We start from the raw sequence: 26,449 nt of genomic DNA on the forward strand, positions 1-26,449 counted from the left end.
GGGCTAATAAGATCTTATAAGGGAAGTTTTAAAAGTAAAGTTCTCTAGCTCCCATTGGGTTGTTATTAATTGTATTACAAACACCACAATCCATCTGTACAAAAAATTGAAGGTCTGACCTTGACGTCAAGTGTTCATTCTGATTGTTATGGAAACTGGAAAGGGCTTAGAAGACTCAAAAAACAGCCTAGTGTTTTTATTTTATTTTATTGGGTAAATCAAAACAACCTAGTGTCAGTAGACTAAATTTATAAAGCGTGTTGAAAAACAGTCCCACAAGATGGGTTTTCTAATTAGAGGACTAAGAAGGTGCCAACTCTAGAAGGAAGATACAGCAAAAATCCATATTATGTAGAAGATATTTGAAACTGTTCACTATAAAATTTGACCCTGATGCGTATGTTTTGAGTCGCATTGCAAGTCAGACACGGTTTCATGGTTCCCACTTCTAACATTTAAGCACCTTCAAGGATACTTCGAAGCTTGGAAAAATTGCTAAGGCATGACTGTGACCTTACCACTATCTTTAATAGGTTCCAAGATATGACTATGGTTTTCTCTTTCAGAGAATGCCCTCATTAGTCATTACTTCAAACCTGACTGCTTCAAAGTTTAGAAATGACTTCACAACTGCCTGCCTTATCATATGGGTGTTTCAAAAAGACACAGACGAAGCTTCCTTTAGAAGAGGAATTTGCAAAACCCACATACTATCTCTTAAATTCTTCATATGGAAAGCATTTCATTCTACTTGTGATAAGATTCAAACCTCAATTCTTTGGGTCACAAAGAGCTGTAATTTGTTCCTCATCAAGTTCAAAGAATTGATGATGATGGTCATCCGCTTCCTTTTCCTCCTCTTCCTTTGGTCTGCTTATCTTCTGCAGCTATCTGTAGGGCAAGAGAATGATGACTGCAAGCCTTCACATTGTTCGAGTAATGGACCCAGTATCGAATTTTCATTCCGATTAAAGAATAAACAGCCTGAGCATTGTGGATACAACAAAACTGGGTTTGACCTGACTTGCAAAGATGGACACACCATCCTACAACTCCCAACTGTTGGGGAGTCGCTTGTTGATGACATCCTCAATTCATCACAGAGCATGCACGTCAGGAAATATTGCATTGCAGAACTCATCCTTGGGTTTGATGCTGCTACTAATAATGGCTCATCATCATCATCATCCACATCTTCTTCTCCATTCCATTACTTCTGTAACACCAAGAATTACACGTTTTTACCTGCTCAGCTGACATCACCTCCGGTATTAACCAAGTGCCCTGTTTAAGCAATGGGTCACATACAGTTGGCCTCATGGAATCATCTTTTGACCTTTCATCGGTGCCGGAGTGTTGCAACGTCATGATGCCAACTGTTGTAGCTCCAATTGAACCATATGACTATTATGCCTATGGATACTCTGGCTATGACAGAAATAATGTATGCATTGGTGATTATAGGGATCCTAACTTCACCAATTATGCCAGCCAATTTGATCCCTATTAACTCCGACAGGAAGATGTAGATTTGAGTTTGAAATGGGAAGTGCCGGGGTGTAACTGCAGCAAGGTAGGAGAGAGATGCAGATTCAAGAATAAAACCACTCAGGAGCTGGGATGTTTCTATGTGAAAGAAGTTCCTTCTGTGAAAGATGTTCCTTCACCTTACTACCCAGGTTATTATGGCTATGGTTTTGACTTCACACCGTCAAATTCCAAAGGTGAATTCATGACTTCTTGTTCTTTTGTTATCATTATGATCATCATTGTCATCATCTATGTTGTTATTTTACTGAGTGATTTTGTTGTTTTCAATCCTCTCGAAGCCAAATGATGCTAATTATCAAGTTCTCTTTTTTGTGCAGGTGAACTGGAAAAAGCTGTTTCCATAGGTGAATCTCTCTACCGGCCTCTTGTGTAGTTGCATACAGCCATACACATTTCATGTAATGCGTGAGTGATATAGAAAGTCTGTGTGTTCAGTGAACTTAGAATTGTTTGTCTATGTGCAGGAGTAAGCATATTCTTGTTAGTTCTCATAGCAGCAACAATTGTCTCCATTAAGTTACCCAAGTCATGAAAATTGGCGAACGTGAGTGCAAGAGAAGATCAACTCGAGATAGAGAAATTCTTGGAGAATTACAATTCTCTCAAGACCACCAGATACTCTTATTCTGAGGTTAAGAAGACGACTAAACAATTTAAATGCAAATTAGGACAAGGAGGCTATGGCAGTGTGTTCAAAGGGGAGCTCTCAAATGGAATTCTTGTTGCTGTAAAGATCCTCAAAGAACCAGCAGCCAATGATGGAGATGATTTTATCAACGAAGTGGGCACCATCGGTAGGATTCACCATGTCAATGTGGTTCGTCTTCTTGGGTACTGTGCAGATGGATACAAGAGAGCCTTGATCTATGAATTCATGCCCAATGAATCACTAGCAAAATTCATATTCTCATCAGAAGATGCTGCTAACAACCCTCTTCGACATTGGGAGAAGATTCAGGACATTGCAATAGGTATAGCGAGAGGAATTGAATACCTTCATCAAGGTTGTGACCAGCGTATCCTCCATTTTGATATGAAGCCTCACAATATTCTACTGGACAAAAATTTTAATCCCAAAATTTCTGATTTTGGGCTGGCAAAGTTATGTGCCAAAGGTCAAAGCAATGTATCAATGACAGCTGCTAGGGGAACAATGGGTTATATTGCACCAGAAGTCTTCTCCTGGAACTTTGCCAATGTTTCCTCTAAATCAGATGTTTACAGTTTTGGGATGCTGTTGCTTGAAATGGTGGGAGGAAGGAAAAATATAGATGTCTCAGTGGAGCACTCCAGCCAAGTATACTTCCCGTTACCTATCAAAAAAAAAAAAAAAAAAAAAAGTATACTTCCCTGAATGGATTTATAATCGCTTACATCAAGGGGAAGAGCTAGGTTTGAGGATGGTTGCAGATGAAGATGCTGAAATTGCAAGGAGATTGACTATTGTTGCAACTTGGTGCATACAGTGGTACCCATCAGGTCGCCCTTCAATGAATGCTGTGATTCGGATGCTGGAAGGAGAAATTGATAATTTGGAAATGCCACCTAACCCTTTTGTTTCAACAGCTCCAGGAGAGGCAGAGGCTGGGGCAGAGGCTGAGGCAGCAATCTTGGAGGGATCACAAGGCCCAACTCTAGCAGTCATCACTGAAGAGTAGCAAAGATAGTAGTAGTAAGAGTTCGCACAAATGCTTTTCTTAGTGTTTTAGTTAATGGGTGGGATTTGTGTTTGTTTCTTTGGAATGTGGGATTGCAATTTTGCTATCAAGTATATACAGAAACCCAAACTCACTCCCATCAATAAACTGTTTCAGTTCTACAGTTCCAATTATTAAAAAATTTCAAAATTTCATCCAAGTCATTGCATTACTTTCTCCAAAGTTCAAAGACTACAAAGATAGAAAAGCTCAAATAAACTCAAGGGGAAGGGTTCTCTGAACCACCAGCATAACCTACGATACCCTCACATTGAGTTTACTTTTGTAACAGAATATAAAAATAAAAAATCCCTGTGAGGGGCGTAGGGTATGTTTGGGTTTAGAGACCTTTTCCTAAACTTAATTTCACATTTTTAAGGAAACCCGCATTATGTGGAGTGCATTGCTAGCGCATGGAAGTGTTCCACACTTCCACCAAAAGTTAAAAAAAAAAGAAAAAAAAGGAGAGGGTTCCCCATGCCATCAGCTTGGGGGAAATCTTCCACATCATACCAATGGTGATGACAATATCATTCATATGAGACCATGGTTCGTAATCTCGGATCATGTTAGAACAAACACCAACCAAAAGCGCGAAAAGAAATAAGAACAGAGCAAGAGAACACAGAGATATAACGTGGTTCACACACCAGTATGGTGTGCTACATCCACAGGCGAAGACGAAAATGATTCACTATGCAAATCGGAGAAAAGATTACAATGGAACTCTCAAGAACACCCAAATGGTGCTGCTGCTCTCTCTCAGAAACCCTAGAACGAAAAACCCCAAATCTTACTCACTCTTTACAATAAAGCGGGTAAGGAACATAAATACTCCTCCATCGGATTCGGGTCGATCCATCGGGTCGGGTTGAACCGTACCATGGGGCTTCGCCCCCGCACCCCCAATGAAATCAGTGATGGGCTTCCGCTACCATCACAAATCTCAGAAAAAGTTACATTCGGGTCGCCACAAAAAATGTCGGAATGGGTCATTCTTCGAAACGGGTCCAAGAATTCGAGACATACATAATAGATCAGACAAGAAACCAATCCGATATATCGATAACAAGATTACAAACCATGCATGAGACCCACATGGTTTAGGGAAAGATAGAAAATAATAAAAGACCAATGAAAGAGGGTGCACAATACATTGACTGCATCAAAAACTTTTTCCCATAAAAAAATTACGACAAAACTTATGAAATAAAATAGAATAATACAGCAAAAATTTGCAACTAATTCCCTGATGGCTTGTCCACCATGAAATCTATGAATTGTACGTATAGTTTAACATGTGGAAATATGATGTTGCAATTCTAGCTGTTAGTTATGTAGGGAATGGCCAAGATTGACCATATGTCAAGTTTTAGACTCAAATTCAATTCATATACTCTCCATGCTTTGGTGTGAACCATCTTGCTAGTGTAAGCATTTGTTATCCATCCTTCCATAGTTGGATTTTACAATCGGAGGCTTAAGATAATTGATTGCATTGCCTCAAATAGTTGAGTCTCTGGACATGCGGGAAACAGAAGGAATATTCCTCTGATTCCTTTCCAATGAGAACTAGACACATATTCCATATTCCCATATGCTTTGGGAAGCCGGTTGATCTGGGTTGGTTCTTGACCATCCGGATCAAACCATGGAGTAATGTATATTCCGTCCTATTCTAGTTATGGAATATAGATAAAATAAATAAATTAAAAAAAAAAGATTTTTATTCAAGAATAAAATCTTATAGAATTGTCTATATCTGGTTCATCCTTCGAAACCATATCATAACCTGGATCGAATGACATAGGATGAATTAAGACGATATTTTGTAAATACGTAATTATCTTGCAGGTTTGGAGAGGAGAGAAAGTTTTAAGTGAAGGTCAAGGTCTCTCCCATTGGCGTGTTATTTGTTATATGATTAACTTTACCAAAAAAAAAAAATGGTTATATCGTATACTCCATTTGTACAAAAATGTGAAGGCCTGCATGACCTTAACTCAAGTCTTCATCTTAAGAGTGCGACCTGAACGCTCCTTGTGGAAATTAGAAAGCACTTTCAGGTCTTTTGTCTCTTCCCTCTAGACTCTAGTTTTGTCTACTTCTTCGAACAGTTCATCTAAGCTTGGAAAAATAGCAAGGCATGACTTTGAACTGATCTTGATAGGGTTCTCACCATGTGGGGTAGCACCCCACATGGGTAGAGGATTGGAACTCGAGGAAGGGGTAGTCTATGGAAGTCAAGTGACTACAACTCTACAAGTCATGGTCCTTACCACCAAGGGGTGTGAATCGGTTGATTCGTTCCGGTTTCAATCGGGTTGAATAAGTTTTCAGACTGATAATGGACCAAACCAAAATCAAGCCGTTAATCCAAATTTTGGTTTTGGTTTTGGCCAGATTGTTGGAGAAGATGAAGAGACCAAAGGAAAAGGAAAAGGAAGAGTAAGCGGATCATCATCATCATCATCAATTATCTCATCTCTACTTGCATTTTCTTTGAAACCTGAGGAGCAAATTGCATTTCTTTCTGACTCTAAAAGTAAAAGTCAAAAGTAGTCAAAATTAAGTGAGTAGAAAGAGAGAAAATGAATGTCCCCAATCAGTTGTGAAGTCAATTCTAAACTTTGAAGCAGCCAGGTTTGAAGTCGGAAATCTTTGTGATGACTAATGAGGGCATTCTCTGAAATAGAGAATCATAACCATATCTTGGAACCTATTAAAGATAGTGGTAAGATCACAGTCCTACCTTGCAAAATTTTCAAGCTTGGATGGACCATTCGAAATAGCCTTGAAGGTGCTTTTATGTGAAATGTCCTTCTATCAATGCCATCTCGGACTTGCAATGTGATTCAAAACATACATATCAGGGTCACATAGTGAACAGTTCAAATTTCTTCTTAGTCATCTAATTGGAAAAATCATCTTGTGGGCAATTCGGGTCTCCTCCAGCGGTGGCCGGAGCTGGAGTATCCAGCCCAGCAAAACAAGAGGTTAACACACAATGTCATTGAAGGGAGCTTGTATCCAGCCCAGCAAAACAAGAGGTTAACACACAATAGCTGATCATACCAGTAAAGAACTATTAAAAATAAAAGTGCCAACAGTTTCAACAACCAGAGGCCTGACCTTGACTTAGTTGTCAGTAACTTATCAGCTTTCACTGTTTTGAATTGCCTTCCAGTTTCCAATACCCAGAGGCCAAAGGGCCCTTGTTTTGGGAAAGACATTAATGGCCATGGAAGATGTTATAACCAAATTCGTTATCAGTCAAAGTCCTTAATCAAATATCTGATTTCCTCGAACCTCACCATTGATCAAAGTCCTTAATTAAATATCTGATTTCCTCGAACCTCACCATTGATTCACACACATACCAAACTACTCTTCCTTGGCAATGGTTTGTTTTCCCTTTTTAGTTTTTGGTTAATATCACTTCAGAGTCCAGAGAACAGAGGAGCCAAAGCAAGAACGCACTTTCCTCGGTTCAACATGACTTGGGCACCCTTTGTTTCTTCTTTTACTGCTCCCGTTTTCTTCTTCTTCTGCTTCACTAACTTTCAGTCAGCCCATGTCGCCGCCCAGCCCCAGAGAGAAGTGTGCAACTCTTCTCCCTCTTGCGGTGATGTTCTCAACATCCAGTACCCTTTTCACTTGAAAACTGATCCCAACAACAACTGTACTAAATTCCCTAAATTCCAACTCAATTGCGAAAACAATCAAACTTTCTTGAATCTGCAATTCTGGACTGGCAATGGATATGATTATTATTATTATATGCCATATCCAGATTACACAAGAAAATACTTCGTGGATGAAATTCTGTACCACAAGAATCTTATAAGAATTGTCGACCCTGGTTTACAGAGAGGGAATTGCTCTTCTATGCCTCGCTATTCTAACTTATCTGATCACCTTGATTATTCAGTCTACTATTTGGAAACAGATGTGAAAGTCATCACATTCGTGGGTTGTTCGTCACCAGTCAAGAATCACACAGCTTACATATCTACCTCTCCTTGCATCAATGGAAGTGGAAGCTCCTCACACCCATTTTCATATGTCCTTGTTGGGATGCCAGTCTCTGCACTCCTCCCAAACTGCGAAGTTGTACGTAATTCTCCTATGTCAGCAGAGACAATACTGATGAACCACACATATCCAGAAATTCACAAGGCTTTGCTGTACGGTTTATACGTTCATTGGGAAGATCCTTATGTCAAAGAATGTCCCCGACCATTCCAGTCTTCTCACTGTGAGTAGCAGCGGCACTACTAGAATTCAAAGTTTTAATATATTCAGTAGCTGAATAAACCCCAAAATTGAAGTATTTCAGGCTTTCTTATGCTTGACTATTTATATCATACAGGTTTCTTAAAACTCCTTGCAGACGTATTCCCTCAGATACTTTGTGAGAACTCCTTTCTCCATGTTTTCCTTGTCACTTTTAGGGTTCATTAAAAATTGTCCCTAAAATTGTTGGTTTTGTTGTTTTTTACAGTTGTTTTTGTCCAAGTGATGAAGATAATTGGTAAGACCATCTGAAGTTATGATGATATCCCTAGCGCTTTTAACAGCAAACAAGGATGTCGTCTAATGATTTGTCATGCTTTGCTGCAGGGTACATCATGATAGGAAGGACATCATTTGGGATATTGTGCCTCTCAGCCTTTGTTATCTACAAATTACACAGAAAACATCTGTCAATGGATGACAGAATTGAGGAGTTCTTAACTAACTACAGGAATCACACGCCAATGAGGTATTCATATTGGGAAATTTGGATGTTGACCAGATGTTTCAAAGAAATATTAGGCCAAGGAGGCTTTGGCTCTGTATACAAAGGAGTGCTTCTCAACGGCCATCCGGTTGCCGTAAAGATGTTGAGCAAGACTAAAGGGAATGGGCAAGACTTCATCAATGAAGTTGCGACAATTGGAAGGATTCATCACATTAATGTTGTGCAACTAATTGGATTCTGTGCAGCGGGATCAAAGAGGGCTCTTCTATATGAATTCATGCCAAATGGATCTCTGGATAAGTATATATTTGCTCAAGATTCTAAAAGCAACACTCTAAGCTGGGACAAGTTGTATGACATTGCCATAGGAATTGCTCGTGGAATTGATTATCTACATCGAGGTTGTGATATGCGGATTTTACGTTTTGATATCAAGCCCCACAACATTCTTCTTGATGAGAACTTTACTCCAAAAGTTTCAGATTTTGGGCTTGCAAAACTCTACCCAACCGATGATAGTATTGTATCTGTAACTGCTGCACGAGGAACAATAGGTTACATGGCTCCTGAACTATTTTACAGAAAATTTGGAGGAGTTTCATATAAATCTGATGTTTATAGCTTTGGAATGTTATTGATGGAAATTGCTGGAAGAAGGAAAAATGTCAACCCATTTGTCGATCATACAAGCCAAATTTACTTCCCAACATGGATATATGATCGTTTGGACCATGAAGAAGAATTGGATTTGGGGACTGAAACAGAGGACGAAAAGGATATAGTGAAGAAACTGATTATAGTTGCATTATGGTGCATACAAATGAAGCCAATCGATCGTCCTTCAATGAGCAAAGTCATAGAAATGCTAGAGGGCAGTGTAGAACTTCTGCAAATGCCACCCAAGCCCTCCTTAACATCTCCACCTCGGGACCTTGATGAAGCTCATGAAGCTATCTCAAATTCAGCATATCTAGCAATTTCTTGTGAATCAAATGCCTCCTCCACGGATTCCATTATCTCAAATGTGAATGTATAACAATTGTTGCAATTTTTTTTCTCAATTTCTTTAATCTGTTTTCCCCTTCCTCAAGCATGTACGTTTTGTATTTTACTAGTTCTCTACATGTATGTTCAGCTGTTAAATTGTTGGTTTTAATTTTTGAAAAATGGCTAAAAATGAGTAGCTATATTTTAGTGCTTCTGAGCTAAAATATGGAATGCCTAATTTGTGGAATCCTTTTGGGCTGCCAACTAAACTGCCATGTGAAAGTTAATTAGTTACTGAGGCCAGCTTCTTTATGTCTCAAAAGCTTGCAAAGAGGGGTGTTTTCAGCCATGTGGAGGGGTTGTGGCAGATCAGCCGATCTAAATTATCATGGAACCTTTAAATTGGCCAAATGTGCAGTTTCTTTCCCAATATAAGTGATAGCAGTAGGAAGTATGGGGCCTCGATATTGTTCTAGCACTCATGACCCTTGAATCCTCAAGGTAACTAAAACCGTAATTCTTATGAGGAAGAAGAGCAAAGAAAGCAATTAGGTTATAAACTTCAAGATGATTTTATTTCTTTCAAAACGACATAAGGAGGTCGCATTACAAAGTAAAAGGAAACCTAAATAAAATAGGAAACAAAATATCGTAGAAAAAATAAAATAATAAACTAATATCTTGAAATCACGCACAAAACTTCGGAGGCTCTGATACATCACTTCAAGAAGATGTAGAGCATTGGCTGCCCTTTCAGAAAAGGTCTTATGGCTCGTGTAACTCCATCCTAGCAAAAAGTTATGGCCGTTAGAAGTTGAGTTGAAAAAATTAATATTTTTGACCTGATCAAATGGACTTTTGCCGGTCCAACTGATGCAAGAATTCTTTGGAAACCTTTTTAATATCAACAAATGCCTTGGTCTATCTTTGTGATCCATTTTTCTCTACAAATTAAAGCCTTGAATGTTCTTAAACTTAAATAATAATGCTTGACAAAAAAATATATTTTCTTTTGTGTTGTAAGAGACTAATGGGCTGAAACTTTCCACATGAAAGAGGAATAAATGATGAAAACATGATACAAGAGAGATAGGATGCAATAACTCTTCTATTTTCTTTTGTATTTATTTTGATTTTTGTAATGCAACAAGCTCCTTTCAATGCCTTTGTGAGGTAATTTCTTTTTTCTGTTTTTCTTTGGGTGGGGGAAGGGTACTGGGGCTAATTAGTTCTTATAAGGAAAGTTTTAAAAGTAAAGGACTAAAGGTCTCTAGCTCCCATTGGGTTGTTATTAATTGTATTACAAACATCGCAATCCATCTGTACAAAAAATTGAAGGTCTGACCTTGACTTCCAAGTGTTCATTCTGATAGTTATGGAAACTGGAAAGGGCTTAGAAGACTCAAAAAACAGCCTAGTGTTTTTTTCTTTTTTTTTTGGATAAATCAAAACAACCTAGTGTCAGTAGACTAAATTTATAAAGCGTGTTGAAAAACTTTCCCACAAGATGGTTTTTCTAATTAGAGGACTAAGAAGGTGCCAACTCTAGAAGGAAGATACAGCAAAAATCCATATTTTGTAGAAGATATTTGAAACTGTTCACTATAAAATTTGACCCTGATGCGTATGTTTTGAGTCACATTGCGAGTCAGACACGGTTTCATGGTTCCCACTTCTAACATTTAAGCACCTTCAACTATACTTCGAAGCTTGGAAAAATTGCTAAGGCATGACTGTGACCTTACCACTATCTTTAATAGGTTCCAAGATATGACTAAGGTTTTCTCCTTCAGAGAATGCCCTCATTAGTCATTACTTCAAACCTGACTGCTTCAAAGTTTAGAAATGACTTCACAACTGCCTGCCTGCCTTATCATATGGGTGTTTCAAAAAGACACAGACGAAGCTTCCTTTAGATTATACAGAGGAATTAGCAAAACCCACATACTATCTCTTAAATTCTTTATATGGAAGCATTTCATTCTACTTGTGATAAGATTCAAACCTCAATTCTCTGGGTCACAAAGAGCTGTAATTTGTTCCTCATCGATCAGGTTCAAAGAAAATGCAAGTAGAGATGAAAGAATTGATGATGATGGTCATCCGCTTCCTTTTCTTCCTCTTCCTTTGGTCTGTTTATCTTCTGCAACTATCTGTAGGGCAAGAGAATGATGACTGCAAGCCTTCACAGTGTTCTGAGTATGGACCTAGCATCGAATTCCCATTTCGAATAAAGGACCTACAGCCTGAGCACTGCGGATACAATAAAACTGGGTTTGAGCTGACTTGCAGAGGTGGAGACACCATCCTACAACTCCCAACTGTTGGGGAGTTGCTTGTTGATGACATCTTCTATTCATCACAGAGCATATCCGTCAGGAAATATTGCATTGCAGAACTCATCCTTGGGTTTGATGCTGCTACTAATAATGGCTCATCATCATCATCATCTTCTTCTTCTTCTCCATTCCATTACGTCTGTAACACCAAGAATTACACGTTCTTTACCTGCTCAGCTGACATCACCGCCGATATTCACCAAGTGCCCTGTTTAAGCAATGGATCACATACAGTTGGCTTCATGGAATCCTCTTCTGACCTGGAATCGTTGCCGGAGTCTTGCAACGTCATGAGGCAAACTGTTGCAGCTCCAATTGTACAATCTGACTGTCCCTATGGATACCCTGGTTATCATGACAGTTATTCCTGGTATGGCTATCCCACGGACATCATTAGGTATGTATGCACTGGTGGTCATGGGTATCCTGACTTGGACTATTATGCCAGCCAATTTTGTGCCGATTATCTCCAACAGGTAGATATGGATTTGAGTTTGAAATGGGAAGTTCCCGGGTGTAACTGCAGCAAGGTAGGAGAGAGATGCAGATTCAAGAACAAAACCACTCAGGAGCTGGGATGTTTCTATGTGAACGAAGCTCCTCCACCTTTCTACCCCGACCTTTACTTCACACCGTCAAATTCCAAAGGTCAATTCATGACTTCTTGTTCTTTTGTTATTATTATGATCATCATCGTGGGTTTTGTGGTTTATAATCCTCTCGAAGCCAAATGATGCTGATTATCAAGTTTTCTTTTTTTTGTGCAGGTGAACTGGAAAAAGCTGTTTCCATAGGTGAATCTCTCTACCGGCCTCTTGTGTAGTTGCATACAGACATAAACATTTCATGTAATGCGTGAGTGATATAGAAAGTCTCTGTGTTCAGTGAATTTAGCATTGTTTGTCTATGTGCAGGAGTAAGCATATTCTTGTTAGTTCTCCTAGCAGCAACAATTGTCTCCATTAAGGTACACAAGTCACGAAAATTGGCGAACGTGAGAGCAAGAGAAGATCAACTCAAGATAGAGAAATTCTTGGAGAATTACAATTCTCTCAAGCCCACCAGATACTCTTATTCTGAGGTTAAGAAGATGACTAAACAATTTAAATGTAAATTAGGACAAGGAGGCTATGGCAGTGTGTTCAAAGGGGAGCTCTCAAATGGAATTTTTGTTGCTGTAAAGATCCTCAAAGAACCAGCAGCCCATGATGGAGATGATTTTATCAACGAAGTGGGCACCATCGGTAGGATTCACCATGTCAATGTGGTTCGTCTTCTTGGGTACTGTGCAGACGGATACAAGAGAGCCTTGATCTATGAATTCATGCCCAATGAATCACTGGCAAAATTCATATTCTCATCAGAAGATACTGCTAACAACATTCTTCGACATTGGGAGAAGCTTCAGGACATTGCAATAGGTATAGCGAGAGGAATTGAATACCTTCATCAAGGTTGTGACCAGCGTATCCTTCATTTTGATATCAAACCTCACAATATTCTACTAGACAAAAAATTTAATCCCAAAATTTCTGATTTTGGGCTGGCAAAGTTATGTGCCAAAGGTCAAAGCAATGTATCAATGACAGCTGCTAGGGGAACAATGGGTTATATTGCCCCAGAAGTCTTCTCCTGGAACTTTGCCAATGTTTCCTCTAAATCAGATGTTTACAGTTTTGGGATGTTGTTGCTTGAAATGGTGGGAGGAAGGAGAAATATAGATGTCTCAGTGGAGCACTTCAGCCAAGTATACTTTCCTGAATGGATTTATAATCGCCTACATCAAGGGGAAGAGCTGGGTTTGAGGATGGTTGCAGATGAAGATGCTAAAATTGCAAGAAGATTGACCATTGTAGCAACTTGGTGCATACAGTGGTACCCATCAGGTCGCCCTTCAATGAAAACTGTGATTCGGATGTTGGAAGGAGAAATTGATAACTTGGAAATGCCACCTAATCCTTTTGTTTCAATAGCTCCAGGAGAGGCAGAGGCTGGGGCTGAGGCTGAGGCAACAATCTTGGAGGGATCACAAGGCCCAACTCTAGCAGTCATCACTGAAGAGTAGCAAAGATAATAGTAGTTAGAGTATGGTAAACTTCAGATTCAAGTATAACTTAAAATGATCAATTAGGAAAAGCATGCACAAATGCTTTTCTTAGTGTTTCAGTTATTGGGTGGGATTTGTGTTTGTTTCTTTGGAAAGTGGGATTGCAATTTTGCTATCAATTGTATTCAGAAACCCAAACTCACTCCCAACAATAAACTGTTTCAGTTCTACAGTTCCAATTATTAAAAATTATTAAAATTTCATCCAAGTCATCGCATTACTTTCTCCAAAGTTCAAAGACTACGAAGATAGAAAAGCACAAATAAACTCTTAAGGGGAAGGGTTCTCTGAACCACCAGCATAACCTACGATACCCTCACATTGAGTTACTTTTGTAACAGAATATAAAAATTTAAAATCCCTGTGAGGGGCGTAGGGTATGTTTGTGGTTTAGAGACCTTTTCTTAAACTTAATTTCAAATTTTTAAGGAAACCCGCATTATGTGGAGTGCATTGCTAGCGCATGGATGGAACACTTCTACCATTAGTAACAAAAAAAAAAAAAGAGAGGGTTCCCAACGCCGTCAGCTTGGGGAAAATCTTCCACACCATACCAATGGTGGTGACATTATCATTAATATGAGACCATGGTTCGTAATCTCGGATCCGATCGGAAATGGATCCGATATATCGATACCAAGATTACAAACCATGCATGAGACCCACATGGTCTAGGGAAAGATAGAAAATAATAAAAGACCAATGAAAGAGGGTGTACGATACATTGACTGCATCAAAAACTTTTTCCCATAAAAAAATTAGTGGAAAGGTTTCATACACAGTCGTGTAAACTTATGACATAAAATAGAATAATGCAGCAAAAATTTGCAACTAATTCCCTGATGGCTTGTCCACCATGAAATCTATGAATTGTACATATAGTTTAACATGTGGAAATATGATGTTGCAATTCTAGCTGTTAGTTATCTAAGGAATGGTCAAGATTGACCATATGTCATGTTTTAGACTCAAATTCAATTCATATACTCTCCATGCTTTGGTGTGAACCATCATGCTAGTGTAAGCATTTGTTATCCATCCTCCCATGGTTGGATTTTACAATTGGAGGCCTAACATAATTGATTACGTTGCCTCAAATAGTTTAGTGCACTATGTTAGTCTCACACAAATTTCTCTCGACAGGCGAGAAACAGAAGGAATATTCTTTTGATTCCTTTCCAATGACAACTAAATCTAACTCCTCTCAGGTTCGCTGCCCAATCAGGTTCGTAGGTTCCTCTCATAGGGGGCCAGAAATGACGACCTCACCCCCTACCCGAACATACTGCCCAGGTGGGGTGAGGTCATCATTTTCGCCCTCCCTATGAGAGGAACCTACAAACCTGACCGGGCAGAGAACCTGAGAAGAGAAAAATTCATGAGAACTAGACACGCATTCCATATTCCCATATGCTTTGGGAAGCCGGTTGATCTGGGTTGGTTCTTGACCACCCAGATCAAACCATGGAGTAATGTATATTTCCTCCTATTCTAGTTATGGAATATAGATGAAATAAATAAATAAATAATAGGATTTTTGTTCTAGAATAAAATCTTACAGAATTGTCTATATCCGGTTCATCCTTTGAAACCATATCACATCCCGGATCAAATGAAATAGGATGAATTAAGACGATATTTTGTAAATACGTATTTATCTTGAAGGTTTGAGGAGGAGAGAATGAAAGTTTTAAGTAAAGGTCAAGGTCTCTGCCATTGGCGTGTTATTGGTTATATCATAAACATCACAATCCATTTGTACAAAAATGTGAAGGCATGCATGACTTCTCAAGTCTTCATCTTAAGAGTGCGACCTGAACGCGCCTTGTGGAAATTAGAAGCACTTTAAGGTCTTTTGTCTCTTCCCTCTAGACTCTAGTTTTGTCTACTTCTTGGAATAGTCCATCCAAGCTTGGAAAAATAGCAAGGCATGACTTTGACCTGAACTTGATAGGGTAACTTACCACCACCATCTTAACTAGGTCTCTAGTTATGATTAAGATTCTCTATTAGTAAAGGAAAAATCTTGTTCTAATCAAGATTACTGAAAACAAAATTATAATTTTTTTTTCAATATGATTAAATTCTGTCATTTCATATGTATACTTGAAAAAATATGCAACTTTTCATTCTATCATTACAAAAACTCTTTTTTTTTTTTGGTGAGTTTGAAAATTCCTTTTTAACCTTGAATTAAATAACTTTTAAAAATAGGATAAAAGACAATAAAAGAAAAGTTACAATTTCTTACTTCATTTTTTTTTTGTTATATACAACTCACTTTTTTTTTTTTTTGTTGTTGTTTGGTTATATACAACTTCTCACTTCACCGTTTGATAATAAAATAGCAACTATTATTAAAAAGGATAAAATTTTCCTCCACCCGTAGTGGATGATCACAAACCCTTCCTAGGGTTTTTTGAGAAAGAACGAACGTTCGTGGAAACCAAATATATTCATCACTCAACAGTGCATTTTCTCTGGTCAAGAAGGAAAGCAACCATATACATCTCTATGAGTGTGATGGAGACAGTGATTGTGACGGTGAGAGTCCGACCGCCATACAAAATGAATTCAAAAGAACCTTTATCTCTTACCGCTTTTCTAATAGCATCTACGAAGTAGGAAGGAATCCTAAAAAGATTTGGAATCCAGGAATTTCTTGCATCACTTGATGCAAGGTGTCAATTTGGAGGCTAATCTGAAAAGTACAATCGAACCAAAACCAAAAAACAGGTACGATTGACCAATTTTTTATTGGTCTGATTTCGATTTTGATTTTAAAAAATTTTTAAGGTGAAAAGAATACTACCTGATTGTGTGACCCAAACTCCCAACAATAAACTGTTTCAATTCTACGGTTCTAATTATTTAAAAATTTCCGCCAAGTCATGACATTACTTTCTCCAAAGTCTAAAGACTACAAAGATAGAAAAGCCCAAATAAACTCGAGGGAAGAGATTTTTTCCTAAACTTAATTTCACATTTTTAAGGAAATGCACATTATGCGAAGTGCATTGCTAGCGCATGGGACACTTCTACCAAAAGTAAGAAAAAAAAAAAAAAAAAAGGAGACGATTCCCCACGCTGTTAGCTTGGGGGAAATCTTCCACACCACACCAATGGTGCCACAATATCATTCACATGAGACCATGGTTTATAGTGTTGGATCAGGTTGGAAACCGATCCGATACATCGATAACGAGATTACGAACCATGCATGAGACCCACATGGTTTAGGAAGAAGATAGAAAATAATAAAAGAACGATGGAAGAGGGTCCACGATACATTGACAGCATTGAAAACTTTTTCTCAAAAAAAATTAGGACAAAACTAATAAAATACAACTAATTTTAGGGTTTGTCCACCATGAAATCTATGAATTGTACGTACTCATAGTTTACCATGTCGAAATATGATGTGGCAATTCTACCTGTTAGTTATATAGGGAATGACCAAGATTGACCATATGTCAAGTTTTTAGATTCCAATTCAATTCATATACTCTCCATGCTCTGGTGTGAATCCTCAAGCTAGCATAAGCATTTGTTATTCACCCTTCCATCATTGGATTTTACAATGCATTGGTGTGGTCTTAAAGTAAAAGTCAAGGTCTCTCCTATTGGGGTGTTATTAATAGTATTATGGGAAAAATGGATTCAGATCCTCTACTGTCGAGCTGCCCGGCAGGTTCGTGCTATCCAGACATGATGAAGCGTGCAATGATCGTCTTACCCCCACTTGGACAAGGCACTTGGGCATGAGGTAAGGCGGTCATTGCACACCTTGCTGTGTTTAGGCAGCACGATCCTGCTAAGCAACTCGGCAGTAGAGGATCCAAATTGGGGAAAAAATATCCCTGTTAGGTTGCATGGTGCCTGCGCCCAAACATGTACAGGGGCAGAAATGATGGCCCTGTTCCTTGTGTAACACGAAAAAACTCACCCTTGTTGATTCCCCCACCCTTGTTCCCATTGCCCCCCTTGCTAGTGCAAGGGCCACGCGACCTGGCAACCACAATCCCCCATCCTTATATTATACACATCACAGTCCATCTATACAAAAATTTGAAGGCATGATCTTGACTTCAACTCTTCATCTCGAGTGTGCGGCCTCAACACGCCATACGGAAACTTGAAAGAACCTTCTTGCTTTTGTCTCTCCGATCGACTAGTGTTGTCTACTTCTTCAAATAGTCCATCTTGGAAATTTTGCAAGGAATGATTTTGACCTCATCTTGATAAGTGATCTTACCAAAAATTTTAATGGGTCCCAAGTGATGACCAAGATTCTCTCTTCCAAAAGGTGCTCGTCATAGAGAGAGAAAGAGAGAACCACTCGCTAAAATATCCTTCACACTTGGGTTTTGACCCATGAGGTAAACAGGTTTTGCATGGGTTTTGGACGGCATACAAAGTTAGTCCCTGACTTCGGTAAAACCCCATTTCACATTGGACAGAGTTCATAAAATGTCGGTAGTGCTTCTAACAAATCTCGACTTTCAATGTGTTTTGCAGAATTTTTATCATCTACGATTCCCTACCTGGTACGGTTCCTACATTCCTCTAACAAGAGGGGGGTGGACCCCACCCACGTAGAGTATTCGGTTTGGGGGTGAAATGGTCATTTCATCTCCTTTGTTAGAGAATTATAGGAACTATACCAAACAAGATACCATAGGATATAAAGGTCCGTGCCATGATATTTAATAAACAAATGCATGCCTTTTCTTGATGTTGGTAAAGAATTTTGTGGAACTGTCCGACTGCTATTAAAGAAAGAAACTACACATATTAAGGCCTTGCCTCGTCATGATTCATGTAAAAATAATCTTTAAATCACTCAAAATAAGAGAGCAGAGTGAGCCTTTCCTTCATAAAACCAATCCTTATAGTTCCCATTATAAAATATAAATTTTACTTCACTCTCTTCCAAATTCAGTGGGAGACTAAAGATTTCCTGCTCATTTAGTTTATAAAAAGCAATATTGGAAAGTTTTTTTTTTTGGTAAAGATATTGGAAAGATTTTGGATTCAACATTTGTGGGAGATAAAAAAGGAAAACACAAAAAGACGTATTTTGACGCTTTTTTTATTTTCTACCCCAAAAAAATAGACGCTTCTTTTATTTTAAATTCATTTAATACCAACACATTTTTTGAGAATCACACATTACATAAAGTGCATCACTAGTGCATGGTACACTTCTACTAAAATATTAAAAAAGCGATAGAACATATGAAATGTATCTTAGTGTGTGGTTTATGTGATTACACTTTCATCAAAAAAAAAAAAAAGGAGTGTGTGGGTTTAGTCCCACATCGGATGTGTCAGTGTGGTGTGTGTTGTGTATATCCGCCATTCCACGGTCCTAAAAGTCAGTTAACCTTTTGGGATTGGTGTGTGATTTGTGTGATGACACTTTCAAAAAAAAAATATGTATCTTCTTTAGTTCAACCAATCTTTTCTCTCCATCATACCCTTTTTGGTTTAGTAGGTTTTTAAATTATTCGAGATGGAGATTGTTATTTCTCCATCAATTCAATTCACTTTTAACCATATGATATGATAAAAATAGAATTAAAAAATAAAACCAAAAAAAAAAAAATAAAAAACACAAAGGAGAGGAAAGAATAAGAAGGGAGAGTTGGATGGGGAAAACTCAAAAGACTACCCATTTGGTCCTCACTGGCTCCAGAGTTAGGATGGGACCTGGTTCTCCTCCAGCCGTGGCGGGAGCTGGAGGAGAGCTGAATATGTTAAGATGTGCAGCTCAAGAAAGTTGTGTACATACCAGGGTTTTAATAATCGGTGGTATCAGTCTCGACCGATAATGATCCGGATCGGTCTATATCGAACAAGTTTACCCTTGTTTTCTTAAAAAAAAATTCAATTTTTTTTACATTATTACTTTTATTCATAATGATCCACCGATACAGAATTGGTCAGAAATCGATATTAGTCTCCATCGATACCAATACAAATCTGCCGATCCGATCCAGTCTAGACTAAGTTCTTGAAAATGAACCATGACAAACTTCCTCAAAACACCCTTCACAATGAACAAGTACTCTTTCAAATTAAGTTCTTCACTCCTTTTTTTTTTTTAGTACAGTACACGTACCCCTTTATAATGCACCCAATATTCCTCGTATCCCCCTAAGGTTCTGAAAAGTCCACGTATCACCCCTACTTTACCCCCTAATTTCAAATAAGTCCAAACCGTTAAGTGCTAAAAACTTGACCATTTTACCCTTTCTTCTATGTTTATAAATTTGAAAAAGACCTAATTGTCCTGACCTATTTGTTCATAATATGAAAAGACCTTTTTGCCCTAACCTAATTGATAAGACCCTTTTACCCTCACTATTTGTTCTTAAGAACCTAATCCAACCTAATTATTAAAATGTCCTTGCTAGGGCATAATTGCCAAAATACCCTCATCTTCCCCAAAATCCATCTTCCATTCTGAAACTTCTCTCAAAATCCAACACAGACTGGTTTTTGTTCTCAAATCCCAAACGGTCAAACCCAAACCAAGTTTTTGTTTTCATATCTGGTTTTGGAAGAATGACTCTTTAGTGGAAAATGCAAGCCCGAAGCCAAAACCGTCGAATTTCTGAACCTTTGCATCAGAGCAGGGATCAAATACTATGTTTGAATCGCTTACATCCACGACTCTCACCGTCAATAGAGCGATCAGTAATGCGATCACCATTGTCCTCATCGCTGTCGCTGCATCAGATTCATCAAAAACAAAAAGCAACTTTTCTCTTTACAAACCAGAAGAACTTAAAAACCCATCACAAATTGATACCATAAGCCTAACAGATGAATTTTAAAAATATACTTATTAAAAAACCAAAGAGTTATATACCAAATTAATCCCGTCATTTGGGAGAGGAAGCAAATCCAATAATCCAAACACAATAAAAGGAATATGGATCCGAAGAAACCATTTTATTGTACCTGGAAATGATGAAAGAAATCAGAAACGCTCAGGAAAGAGGGGGGGGATTCGTTCCCCCGATGGATGCCGTTTTTCTCCGCCTCAAGACAACTAGTGCTGTTTCTGAAATTATCATTAACGATTCTCAAAATGTAAAGGACATGAAGTGAAGATGAAGTCGGAACAAAATTCCAACTCTAGAGAATAAAACCTCAGATTTGGAAGATGATTTCAGATGTTCATGTCTCTCTCTGTTTCTCTTTTTCTCGCTTACTCTTCTCTTCCCAAGAACGAAACCGCCCGAACGCGTCGAGAGTCGAGATTTCCCCATCGTTCGCCAAGCTAGGTGGATCTTGTCGTAAAAACGGTTATGGAAGTTGGAAGGGTTCCGTGTGAATTTACAAAAAACCAGTCTGTGCTGGATTTTCAGAGAAGTTTCAGAAATGGAAGATGGATTTTGGGGACGATGAGATTTGGGGACGATGAAGGTATTTTGGTAATTATATCCTAGCAAGGATATTTTAATAATTAGGTTGGATTAGGTTCTTAAGAACAAATAGTGGAGATGAAAAGATCATATCAAATTAGATTAGGGCAAAAAGGTCTTTTCATATTATGAACAAATAGGTCAGAGCAATTAGGTCTTTTCAAATTTATAAACACAGAAAAAAGGATAAAATGGTCAAATTTTTAGCACTTAACGGCTAAACTTAACAGTTTGGATTTATCTGGAATTAGGGGGATAAAATAGAGGTGGTATGTGGACTTTTCAAAACTTTAAGGGGGTACGAGGAATATTGGGTGCATTATAAGGGGGTACGTGTACTTTACCCCTTTTTTTTTGGGAAAAATGTTCGGACAATTACTATCAGTACCCTACACTTAGCCTATATTTACTAAAACTATCCTACCTTAAATTTCTTTTCTGAAACTACCCTGCTTTTAAACTTTTCCTTCTGCCCTCATGTTTTTAAATACCCAGATTACCCTTCCTTTTCACCTAGTAACTTGCTAATCTATTTAACCTACCATTCATCTTCTACTTTTTATTATTTTTATCCTTAAAATAGTAAAAAATGAAGCACCCACCCACTTCTTCTCTCCCGTTTTTTATTCCATTCAATTTTTTTTTGTTTTTTCTTCAATTGTTATATTTAATTAATTTTTTATTCAACATTACATCCTCATTGTTCTTCAAACAGATCATGGTTCTAAGTATCGGTATCGTGTCGTCCGTATCAGACGATGTACCGGTTTTGTTAGTCACCGATATCGATACCATGCTGATACCATATCGGTAGTACGGTACTGACAAGGGGTAAAATGGTCAGAGAACTCATTTTTTTAAAGGAAATTCAAGGGTAATTTTGCCCGATATAGCCGATCTAGGTCGATACCGTATCGGTATCGTATTGATTTTGTAGGTTACCGATACCCGTTCCGATACCATGCACTAAAACCATGGAACAGATCGACTCTCATAAAAATAGTAAAAAAGTAAATTGAATAAAAAGAGGAAAAGAGAGAAGAAGTGGGATGTTTTGAAGAGAGTCCATCTGTTCCATGGTTTGAGTGTCCGATATCGGAACGGGTATCGGTAACCTGCAAAATCGATACGGTATCAACCTGGATCAATTGTATCAAGCAAAATTACCCCTGAATCTCCTTTAAAATGAGTTTTTTTTTTTACCATTTTACCCCTTTTTAGTACTGTGCTACCGATACGGTATCAGTGACTAGCAAAATCAATACGTATCGCCCGATACGGGTGATACGATACCAATACTTAGAACCATGATCTGTTCGAAGAAGAACGATAAAGATGAAATGTTGAATAAAAAATTAATTAAATAAAAAAATTGAAGAAAAAAAAACCGACTAGAGTAAAAAACGGGAGAGAGAAGAAGCGGGTGGATGCTTTCATTTTTTACTATTTTAATGACAAAAATAGTAAAAAGTAGAAGATGAATAGTAAGTTAAATAGATTAGTAGGTTACTAGGTGAAAAGGAAGGGCAATCTGGATATTTAAAAACATGAGGGTAGAAGAAAATGTAAAACTTAAAAAATAAGGTAGTTTTAGAAAAGAAGTTTAAGGTAAGATAGTTTTAATAAATATAGGCTAAGTCTAGCGTAGTGATAGTAATTGCCCCCAAAACATATGGAGGAGAAGTTGGACTAAGCGAGCGGACACTTTCCAAGAACTAGAGGCCTGACATTGACTTCGGACTATTTGTGAGTAACTTATCAGCTTTCACTACTTTGAATTGCCTTCCAAGTTCCAATTCCCAGAGGCCAAGCGGCCCTTGTTTTGGAAAAGACATTAATGGTTTAGAATTTTAGATAAAGGCCATCGAAGATGTCATAACCAAATTCGTTATCAGTCAGAGTCCTTAATTAAATATCTGATTTCCTCGAACCTCACCATTGATTCACACACATGCCACCAAACTACTCTTCCATGGCAATGGTTAGTTAATATCACTCCAGAGAACAGAGGAGCCAAAGCAAGAAGGCAATTTGTAGCCCAATAGTTGGTATACAAAAGAAGGGAAAAAGGATTTTCCCTTTGGCGAGTTCTCTCAAATCTCAATTCGGTTCAACATGACTTGGACACCCTTTGTTTCTTCTTTTACTGCTCTCGTTTTCTTTTTCTGCTTCATCAACTTTCAGTCAGCCCATGTCGCCGCCCAGCACCAGAGAGAAGTGTGCAACTCTTCTCTCTCTTGTGGTGATGTTATCAACATCCAGTATCCCTTTCACTTGAAAACTGATCCCAACAACAACTGTACTAAATTCCCTGAATTCCAACTCAATTGTGAAAACAATCAAACTGTCTTGAATCTGCTGTCATATCCAAATTATACAAGAAAATACTTCGTGGATGAAATTCTGTACCACAAGAATCTTATCAGAATTGTCGACCCTGGTTTACAGAGAGGGAATTGCTCTTCTCTGCCTCGCTTTTCGGACTCCTCCTCTGCTTACCTTGGTTATTCAGTCTACAGTTTGGAAACAGCTGTGAAAGTCATCACATTTGTGGGTTGTTCGTCAGCAGTCAAGAATGACACAGCTTACATATCTACCTCTCCTTGCATCAATGGAAGCTCCTCACACCCATTTTCATATGTCCTTGTTGGGATGCCAGTCTCTGCACTCCGCCCAAACTGCACAGTTGTACGTAATTCTCCTATGTCAGCAGAGACAATACTGATGAACCACACATATCCAGAAATTCACAAGGCTTTGCTGTACGGTTTATACTTTCTTTGGAATGATCCTTTTGTCGAGTATAAAGAATGTTCCCCACCATTCCAGTCTTCTCACTGTAAGTAGCAGTGGCACTAGCACTACTAGAAAATTCAAAATTTCTGAATATTAATTAATTCTATATCCTTATATCCAGGCTTTCTTATGCTTGACTATTTATAATATCATACAGGTTTCTTAAAGCTCCTTGCAGATGTATTTCAATCGATACTTGGTAAGAGCTTTAGAAATCCTTTCTCCATGTTTTCCTTGTCACTTTTAGGGTCCATTAAAAACTGTCCCTAAAATTGTTGGTTTTGTTGTTTTTTACAGTTTTTTTTGTCCAAGTGATGAAGATAATTGGTAAGACCATCTGAAGTTATGATGATACATAACCCTAGCGCTTTTATCAGCAAACAAGGATGTCGTCTAATGATATGTCATGCTTTGCTGCAGGGTACATCATGATAGGAAGGACATCAATTGGGATATTGTGCCTCTCAGCCTTTGTTATCTACAAATTACACAGGAAACATGTGTCAATGGATGACAGAATTGAAGAGTTCTTAACTAACTACAGAAATCACACGCCAATGAGGTATTCATATTGGGAAATTTGGATAATGACCAGATGTTTCAAAGAAAAATTAGGCCAAGGAGGCTTCGGCTCTGTTTACAAAGGAGTGCTTCTCAACGGCCATCCGGTTGCCGTAAAGATGTTGAGCAAGACTAAAGGGAATGGGCAAGACTTCATCAATGAAGTTGCGACTATTGGAAGGATTCATCACATTAATGTTGTGCGACTAATTGGATTCTGTGCAGCGGGATCAAAGAGGGCTCTTCTATATGAATTCATGCCAAATGGATCTCTGGATAAGTATATATTTGCTGAAGATTCTAAAAGCAACACTCTAAGCTGGGACAAGTTGTATGACATTGCCATAGGAATTGCTCGTGGAATTGAATATCTACATCGAGGTTGTGATATGCGGATTTTACATTTTGATATCAAGCCCCACAACATTCTTCTTGATGAGAACTTTACTCCAAAAGTTTCAGATTTTGGGCTTGCAAAACTCTACCCAACCGATGATAGTATTGTATCCATAACTGCTGCACGAGGAACAATAGGTTACATGGCTCCTGAACTATTTTACAGAAAATTTGGAGGAGTTTCATATAAATCTGATGTTTATAGCTTTGGAATGTTATTGATGGAAATTGCTGGAAGAAGGAAAAATGTCAACCCATTTGTCGATCATACAAGCCAAATTTACTTCCCAACATGGATATATGATCGTTTGGACCATGAAGAAGAATTGGATTTGGGGATTGAAACAGAGGACGAAAAGGATATAGTGAAGAAACTGATTATAGTTGCATTATGGTGCATACAAATGAAGCCTATCGATCGTCCTTCAATGAGCAAAGTCATAGAAATGCTAGAGGGCAATGTAGAACTTCTGCAAATGCCACCCAAGCCCTCCTTAACATCTCCACCTCGGGACCTTGATGAAGCTCATGAAGCTATCTCAAATTCAGCATACCTAGCAATTTCTTGTGAATCAAATGCCTCCTCCACGGATTCCATTATCTCAAATGTGAATGTATAACAATTGTTGCAATTTTTTTTCTCAATTTCTTTAGTCTGTTTTCCCCTTCCTCAAGCATGTACGTTTTGTATTTTACTAGTTCTCTACATGTATGTTCAGCTGTTAAATTGTTGGTTTTAATTTTTGAAAAATGGCTAAAAATGAGGAGCTTTATTTTAGTGCTACTGAGCTAAAATATGGAATGCCTAATTTGTGGAATCCTTTTGGGCTGCCAACTAAACTGCCATGTGAAAGTTAGTTCGTTACTGAGGCCAGCTTCTTTATGTCTCAAAAGCTTGCAAAGAAGGGTGTTTTCAGCCATGTGGAGGGTCTGTGGCAGATCAGCCGATCTAAATTATCATGGAGCCTTAGATTGGCCACATGTGCAGTTTCTTTCCCAATATAAGTGATAGCAGTAGGAAGTATGAGGCCTAGATATCGTTCTGGCGCTCACGACCCTCAAATCCTCAAGGTAACTAAAACCGTAATTCTAATGAGGAAGAAGAGCAAAGAAAGCAATTAGGTTATAAACTTCAAGATGATTTTATTTCGTTCAAAACAACATAAGGAGGTCGGATTACAAAGTAAAAAGAAACCTAAATAAAAGAGGAAACAAAATATTGTAGAAAAAACAAAATAATAAACTAATATCTTGAAATCACACACAAAACTTCGGGAGGCTGCGTACTCCCCTTAAACGTTCGAATTTGGCTCTGATATATCAGTTCAAGAAGATGTAGAGCATTGGCTGCCCTTTCAGAAAAGGTCTTATGGCTCCTGTAACTCCATCCTATCGAAAAGTTATGGCCGTCAGAAGTTGAGTTGAAAAAATTAATATTTTTGACCTGATCGAATGGACTTTTGCCGGTCCAACTGATGCAGGAATTCTTTGGAAACCTTTGTTAATATCAATAAATGCCTTGGTCTATCTTTATGATCCATTTTTTCTCTACGAATTAAAGCTTTGAATGTTCTTAAACTTAAATAATAATGCTTGACAAAAAAAATATATTTTCTTTTGTGTTGTAGGAAATACTAATGGGCTGAAACCTTCCACATGAAAGAGGAATAAATGATGAAAACATGATACAAGAGAGATAGGATGCAATAACTCTTCTATTTTCGATATTGCTGCATTTTCTTGTTTTACTGCAAGAATTTCAGTATTTATTTTGATTTTTGTAATGCAACAAGCTCCTTTCAATGCCATTGTGAGGTTAACTTCTTTTTTCTGTT

The 26,449-nt window shown here is 38.1% G+C and overlaps 2 protein-coding genes across 2 annotated transcripts; both read left to right on the forward strand.

The window, feature by feature from the left end:
- Positions 1-2,083: 2,083 nt before the first annotated feature.
- On the forward strand, positions 2,084-9,064 carry LOC122668167 (LEAF RUST 10 DISEASE-RESISTANCE LOCUS RECEPTOR-LIKE PROTEIN KINASE-like 2.1; the record flags this gene model as incomplete). The annotated part of the gene is made up of 7 exons (XM_043864762.1): positions 2,084-2,848; positions 2,892-3,205; positions 6,693-6,736; positions 7,042-7,435; positions 7,580-7,662; positions 7,753-7,782; positions 7,872-9,064. Coding segments are annotated over 7 exons (2,787 nt in total), but the record flags the coding sequence as incomplete, so codon positions are not given.
- A 3,175-nt stretch (positions 9,065-12,239) lies between these two features.
- LOC122668168 (LEAF RUST 10 DISEASE-RESISTANCE LOCUS RECEPTOR-LIKE PROTEIN KINASE-like 2.4) lies at positions 12,240-25,234 on the forward strand. The gene is made up of 5 exons (XM_043864764.1): positions 12,240-13,382; positions 13,486-13,546; positions 23,046-23,700; positions 23,815-23,837; positions 24,035-25,234. The coding sequence occupies exons 1-5, from the start codon at positions 12,409-12,411 to the stop codon at positions 25,232-25,234; spliced, it is 2,913 nt and encodes a 970-aa protein (XP_043720699.1). The 5' UTR covers positions 12,240-12,408.
- The last annotated feature ends 1,215 nt before the right edge of the window (positions 25,235-26,449 follow it).

Source organism: Telopea speciosissima, chromosome 7, assembly GCF_018873765.1.
Source record: "Telopea speciosissima isolate NSW1024214 ecotype Mountain lineage chromosome 7, Tspe_v1, whole genome shotgun sequence".
NCBI lineage: Eukaryota > Viridiplantae > Streptophyta > Magnoliopsida > Proteales > Proteaceae > Telopea > Telopea speciosissima.

Excerpts from the sequence above, each read along its gene's own strand:
- LOC122668168 (XM_043864764.1), top strand. The coding sequence starts at position 12,409 with ATGACTAAACAATTTAAATGTAAATTAGGACAAGGAGGCTATGGCAGT. Across the intron at positions 13,383-13,485 it reads GCAGTCATCACTGAAGAGTA|TTATTGGGTGGGATTTGTGT; the intron begins GCAAAGATAATA and ends TTAGTGTTTCAG. Across the intron at positions 13,547-23,045 it reads TTGCAATTTTGCTATCAATT|TCAGCCCATGTCGCCGCCCA; the intron begins GTATTCAGAAAC and ends ATCAACTTTCAG.